General features: G+C 37.4%; 1 protein-coding gene across 1 annotated transcript; it reads right to left on the reverse strand.

Moving 5' to 3' along the window:
• Positions 1-3,436: 3,436 nt before the first annotated feature.
• Positions 3,437-6,082, reverse strand: LOC119635456. Its single transcript, XM_038030268.1, has 2 exons — positions 3,580-6,082; positions 3,437-3,502 (listed from the first exon to the last, which is right to left on the reverse strand). Exon 1 carries the CDS (start codon positions 6,080-6,082, stop codon positions 3,662-3,664), a length of 2,421 nt encoding a protein of 806 aa, XP_037886196.1. The 3' UTR covers positions 3,437-3,502; positions 3,580-3,661.
• Positions 6,083-6,583: the final 501 nt, after the last annotated feature.

Genomic DNA, 6,583 nt, shown 5'->3' on the forward strand with positions numbered 1-6,583 from the left:
ATCGATAGTTGTAGGCTGCACAAGTAACATAGTTTTTTTTTTTTACTTAGCACAGTTATCTGTTGTTGATCTGTTGACTCGAAGAAAAAGAGAAGATATTTTCAAATTTTTTATTTTTTTATAGTTGCCGCGAATTTTATTAATTGTAGGCGTTCACCAATATATTTAAACGGCGTCATAAACTAATGTTTTTTGCGTTCGGAGAACGGAAGCTTCGAACCCAATACTGTTTTTACTAAAACGTTGACTGTTTAGGAGGAAGTATCAAAAATTTCCCCAAGGAAACATTATTATACCTGTTCGAATCATTGTCATAGTGACTTTTGCAATCTCTTCTCTCTCTCTCTTTCTCTTTGCATTTATTCTGCGAATTCCTCTTCAAGCATTAATCAACTCAAGATGTACTTTGAGTTTGAGGAAAGTGAGAACTCTTCGCCAATGACGTTAGTCGAACTTTTACCTAAAAACTACTTTGTAAGGAAGATTTTTTTTAAGAGAATTGCATTCTCTTAGCTGTAAAATGAGTTGGAAGGCATTCCAAGGTCTATCTATCAAAATGCAGAAATCGCTTGCGCGTTGAACTGATCTGTATGTGCTTTGTGGATCTCTTAGACATTACTCTCAGGTTTAGCTTAATTTATGTAGATATAATTCCCAGCTTTCTACGTGCACCACGAATGTCATTAGCAGAGATTTGAATAACACATACTCCACTTATGCTCCTTGTCTGATTCATTGTCTAAAATTCTCCCCGCATTGCTACAATTTCAAAAAGAGTGCGTCAACACATCCTTACTGCATAAGAACTCGTGCGAGACTGATTAGAAAACTAAATTTTGTGATGATACATCTCTGTGAAAATACACATACAACCTTAATTTATTATTATTATTATTATTATTAATTTCGCCACAGAAATAAATTCTAAGACTAAATTCTTAAAAGCACTAGCATCTAAGGCTATCGGCTTTTATTAAAAACTCTACCGCACTTGAGATTCGAACCCACGACCATTGACTTGCTAGTCGAGATTCCTCCCCTTCGGTTACTCAGGCGGATCAACCTTAATTTAATCTCGCATCGATGGCTTTTTTACAAAGACCTGTTGAATGTTTGAGAATCATTTTCTAAAGGCGTACAACACATGCAAAATGAATGAGAATTGTATACGCTAATTCTCTAAAGGCGTACAATACATGCAAAGAAATTTATTCAAAAAAATATTCAGGCATTTTGTGAAAAGTGCAAAAAGTTCTCACCTACCAATTTTACTTGTCAACTGACAATACGACAAGTATTTGAATTTATTTTCAATACCTTTCGGTTTATTTTCATTTCAGTAGAGAGTAAATAAAATGATGGCATATAAAAGAATAGGGATAGTAGACGGGATAAGTAGACGAGGCTTAATAATAATACCGAGAACACTTATTCAGCTTGACAATACTCGGCCCTATAATTCCAATTCTCTTAAGGAATCTTCGGAAGCACCGCGTTGTTATGCACTGGCCACATCCTGTGTTTCTCTTTGTTATTATTATTCGTTTCGATCGGTACGGCGTGTCCAAATAACGTTTTATCTTTTACGATGATAAGTCGCTCTACGAACACTATCCAAAGATGAGCTATTCATATATGCTGGACGTGTTGGAAAATTTCTCATTCAGTCAAAAGTCAAATGACTCGAACCCGAATATGTTAATAAAAAATGGAAAATGCCAATGGCTTAATGGCCAGTTGGTCGGAAATTTCCCTTTCTATGGCGAAGATGACATATAAGCGGGGAGAATATGCACTGTGGTGGTATGTATTCCTTAATTCGATAATTATTGCGCATAACTGCAAGTTTCGTAACTTTCGCGCACACACACACAAACTAGGCTACGGGCGTCCTCTCTCTACTTCTTTTTCTTGCATGTCATGCATGTGGTTGGCCATATTAAAAAAAAAAGTCTCGTAATCTAAGAATCCATTTGTTAATCCGGAATCTCATGTTGCTACTTTTGTAGCGATGTAACCCATACTCAGCCGCACAAATTATTAGAAAGTCGTACACATGTGGCTGTATTTGCGCTTCCTGTATAAAATTAGAAGCGGTGGTATAAACTTTCCCTCATGTGTAGGCCGTAATCCATTCCAAGGCTCGCAGCTATGTTCAAGTTTATTAAACTACACATGTAGTTTATTATTGTATTAGATCTTTGCAACAATCAATAATATTAAGTGAAAAACTGTTATTTTAAGTAAAGGAAAATAAAAAGAATCGAATTCAACCGTTATGTACACTAGTATTCCACATTCCTTTATCATTTTTAACTGTAGAAGTTGTTGATCAAAATTTTTGCAAACGCCTAATATAAGCTATTCAGTAAACTTATAATAATACTTGACCCCCGGACCCCCTTGACAGCTGGAAAGAAGTTTCGTGTCTTGTACATGAAGCAGATGAGAGAGAGAGAGAGAGAGAGCATACCTTAAAGTAAGCTTAAAAGGAGGGCGCGAGACGCGGGCTGTATATAAAAACCGGCTACCATTCAAATGCAAAGTTTTCGTAGATTAAACACTTTGAAGAAAGGATCGAAAAGAAACATTTAAGGAAGACTTAACCACAATTAACCTGCAAATAAACCGTAGTGATAAAACTACTAACCTTAAAGATCTGTGATGCGAAGTTACTAACACGATGGTAGTGTTTACTTGTGGCAAGAGGCATCGTTTTTGCTTAGTTAGGTAAATTGACTCAGCAAACCTTAAACAGGTGATATTTTAAAGGAACAAAATTAAATGCCGTAAAAGTGCGGAAAAGTAATCAATCTTTCATACAGAACGCGAGTGCATAGAAAATAGAAGAAAAGAAAATCTTTCTCTATGTAAAAATAATTTTTATTTACATCATAAAAGTTTAAAATGTGTTTCGTCATGTGTAAATCTTAAGTTGTGCCGTTTAATTTATTCACTTTTTATCACAATAGCCCCCAGTAAGACCAGTAGATAGGTCACTTTTAATAATGGGAAAAAAGAAAATAAGAAAGAAAGAAAAAGCAAATCTGAATTCCACATACACAAGGACACTAATCTGAATCTGAAGCAAATCAAATTGCAATCATTTGTGGGTCATACGAACTCAGTACGAGCCCTATTGGTTTTAGATAATGAAAACAGTTTTATGTCGGCTTCGAAGCAAAGAGCTTAATATACATATACATAATTACAATATTATTTACAATAATAATAATAATAATAATAATAATAATAATAATAATACATAGGAATACAAAATAATATGTGATAATACGTAATAAATAAAAAGCCCCGCTAATACATACATATATATAAAGAAATAAAAATTATTGGTATGCCGGTGTGCTGATTTCTGCAAAAGAAAAAATATTGTGATTAATAAATTTTATATATGCAAAGATGATCACAAACTTACAATTGGCTTACGGAAGTATCCTATTATGCTGAAACGACGAGTGGAGGTGTATGCTTGCTTTTGAATCTAAAATAAAATAAAAAGAAATGAATAAATTATACATAATAATAAGTAATAATAAGTAACGATAAATGCAAACTTACCTTTAGCATGTAGCGAATCTTCATTTATATGAGGCGGCGACGGGATAGCTGGATTTGACTTTGCGAGCGGACGAGCACGACTTCAAAATGATGATACATTTGCAACTGGTTCTTGGATCCAGTTTTTGTCAATCAGCAGCAAATGTATGATGAAGCCTAGGAGGTTAGTCCGGTGACTTCTTCCATTGGGGCAGGAGCCTTTTTTCTTGAAAAAGTCAAGTTGCTTTAGAATTGTCGCTTGGGTGCGCTTGCCGATGTTGCGTTCAACCATGTGGAACTTCATAATTCCCAAATAGATGCCCAAGGCTTCCAAGAAAACATTGAGTACATCAAGCCTCGGAAATTCGGCTTCCAGATGCTTGTTAGCCAGGATTTTGTCGTGTTCCTGTATTTTGGCGACTAGCATGCCATCGGTTTCGGAGCATGCTTCTTCTCTCGTTAGCGTTAGGTCGCTTAGGCATGCTTGGCAGTTTAGCTGCTCACGGATGTATTGGGCTATTCCATAGCCTGTGAGCAGCCTAAAGTATTCCGCCTCGTTAACGGTCAGACGATTGGCAGTTACTTTGAACGGTACCCCATTCAAATCGTAAGGCATGAACTCATCCTCGGCCTGGGCTGGTGTCGTGTAATCCAGCTTTTCAATGAGCTCGTAATCGTCATCAATGGTGGATCCGTCTCCCCAAAATTCTAGTTGTTGTTTCATTAGGCGGGTGCCCAGCTTCATTATATTTTCCACGTGTCTTGTTTTAGTTCTCCTGCTTGGCGCCATCTTACAGAAAAATCTCTCCAAAAGGTCTTGGCTTACCCTGTAGGCGTGTATGGTTATGCCAGGGTAAGCCTCCAGCAGGCCATCCATTATTTCCATGAATTTGTCGATGGTTTGCAAGGTGGATTTAGTTGTCTTTTCTGTTTCGAAGTTAGCATTTATACAGGTTTTCACTTTTGTCAGCACCGCCTTCTGCCCTTCCCATTGGGCGCTGCATATTTCGCCTGTGTGTATGACTTCGCAGAATTCAGTCAGAGAAGCGATAACTTTGCAAGTGCGTAAGTCTTGTTCTTTATGGATAATTTTTCTCCGCACAGCGACGTTTAAGTTTGCCACTGTTGCGGGAGTGAATAGCTGCATACAGTTTTTTACATTTTGTCCAGAAGTGTTGATTAAGCATGCACCTCTTCTCTTCAAGTGATTTGAAGTGCTGAGTTTTCTCGCATGCGCCCTAGTGATGACGGAAGTGTCGAACAGTTTGCTGTTTGTCATCAGCCAGTAAATGCTGCATATTAGGTGTACGTAGTCGGTCAGATAGTATATTATATAAATGGTGCCGTCCGCTCGCTTTCGTTTATAAGTTCCGTTTCGAAACTTTCCCAATGTGTGCAGGTTTGGGTTGCTCCTGTCGCAGACTACTGCTTTAACGTCCAGGCCGGCCTCCTCTACGATACCTAAGCATCTGTCCAGTTCGTCTGGAGCTCCATTATAGTTGGTTATGGGAGTGGCGCTGATCAATATATTGAAGCTTGTCAGCAGGCTACGTACAGCGAAGAAGAGTACTGTGCGGTACTCTTCCGTTGTTGTAATTTTTCCGCAGTTGTTGTAGCCGCAACCGTACAATATATCCTCGGTCCGAAAATATCTCATCTTGCCGTTTGTGTACACTTCGTCGAAGTGTAGCTGAACAACTTTGTCGTGAGGACTTAACCTCCCTACGACCTCCCGCAGTGCCTCGATATCCACTGTGAATTTCAGTTCCCGGTCTGCAGCTGGTTCAACAATTTCACTATTCACCGTCTGCGTCTCCACGTTCGCTGTGTTGTCAGCTTCTTGCACATCCTGTCCTTCATTTTGGTCTGCAGCGGGAGCAAGGCGTCTCATCTTTTCTCTTCGCGCTGCTTCCGCCGATGTGCTTGGTCCCTCGTCGTATATCGGTGAACGGTTTCTGATATTATATCTACGCCTATTGGGGCTTCTTACGGCTAATGTTGATCTCTGAGTGTCCTGATCTGTCCGTTCCTCCGTCTGTATATTCATTTGTTCGCCCGTCTGTACGTCCATTTGTACGTTAGTCTGTACGTTTGTACGTTTGTTTATTTGTTCTGTCTCATTTTCAGAAATGTTGTCAATCATTTCGATTGGCTCAGAAATTTCTGGTTCAATCATCATGATTGGCTCAGAAATTTCGCTTGGTTCTACCTTGTATTCTAGTATGTCGTTCGAAATTCTATTAGCAGCATGCTGCAAACCTAACTCGATCGCGTACCACAAGTACGCGACCAGTCTCGTGCGTCGCCTTCCCTTAGGATTTTTGTTAAGGCGCATGAGACTTTCCCTAATTCTCTTATATTTTAAACAGACATTTTCTACCGTTATTGTCGTGTTTGTTGTGACAGTTAACTCGTCAGCTAATATCTTCCCATCTTTTTGCCAATTTACATATTTGTTGTTTAGACCCCAAAACTGCGGATACTTTCTTAAAGCCTGACTAAATAGGACATCAGAGATCAACATATTTATAAATATAAAATTTAAGTATAATAATAATAATAAGAATAATCTAAATAATAGAAAAGGATCCTGCAAAGAAGAAAAAAAAATAACATTTTATAAATTCTTGCTATTCTATTATTATTATTATTTAGATTATATGCAATTTTTGGATATTTCTAGAAACGTGAAACGCAAAAAAAAAAAAACAACCTATTGCTAAATTCTAAAAAACTTTGCATAAGCGGAATGAAACACCTTCTTTTGTTTTATTTAATTTTTTGAGCTATAAACAAATTACATTATGTATGTATGATACCATGCAATGCCCAATACCATAAACCTAATGGTACTATAGTAGTGGTATTTCTTTTAGAACGCATAACATACATATAAACATGAATATCTACACACTTGACTGCTTTCCGATTTCTCAAACAATACTTGTTGTTGTATGCCGCCAATATGAAAAATTTTGCAAAATGTAATACTTACTTGCCAATGTCAAAATTTTTGTTTATTTTC

This window comes from Glossina fuscipes, unplaced genomic scaffold (assembly GCF_014805625.2).
Source record: "Glossina fuscipes isolate IAEA_lab_2018 unplaced genomic scaffold, Yale_Gfus_2 26, whole genome shotgun sequence".
Taxonomy (NCBI): Eukaryota; Metazoa; Arthropoda; class Insecta; order Diptera; family Glossinidae; genus Glossina; species Glossina fuscipes.

Coding starts and splice junctions, on each gene's coding strand:
- LOC119635456 (XM_038030268.1), bottom strand. CDS start 6,082: ATGTTGATCTCTGATGTCCTATTTAGTCAGGCTTTAAGAAAGTATCCG.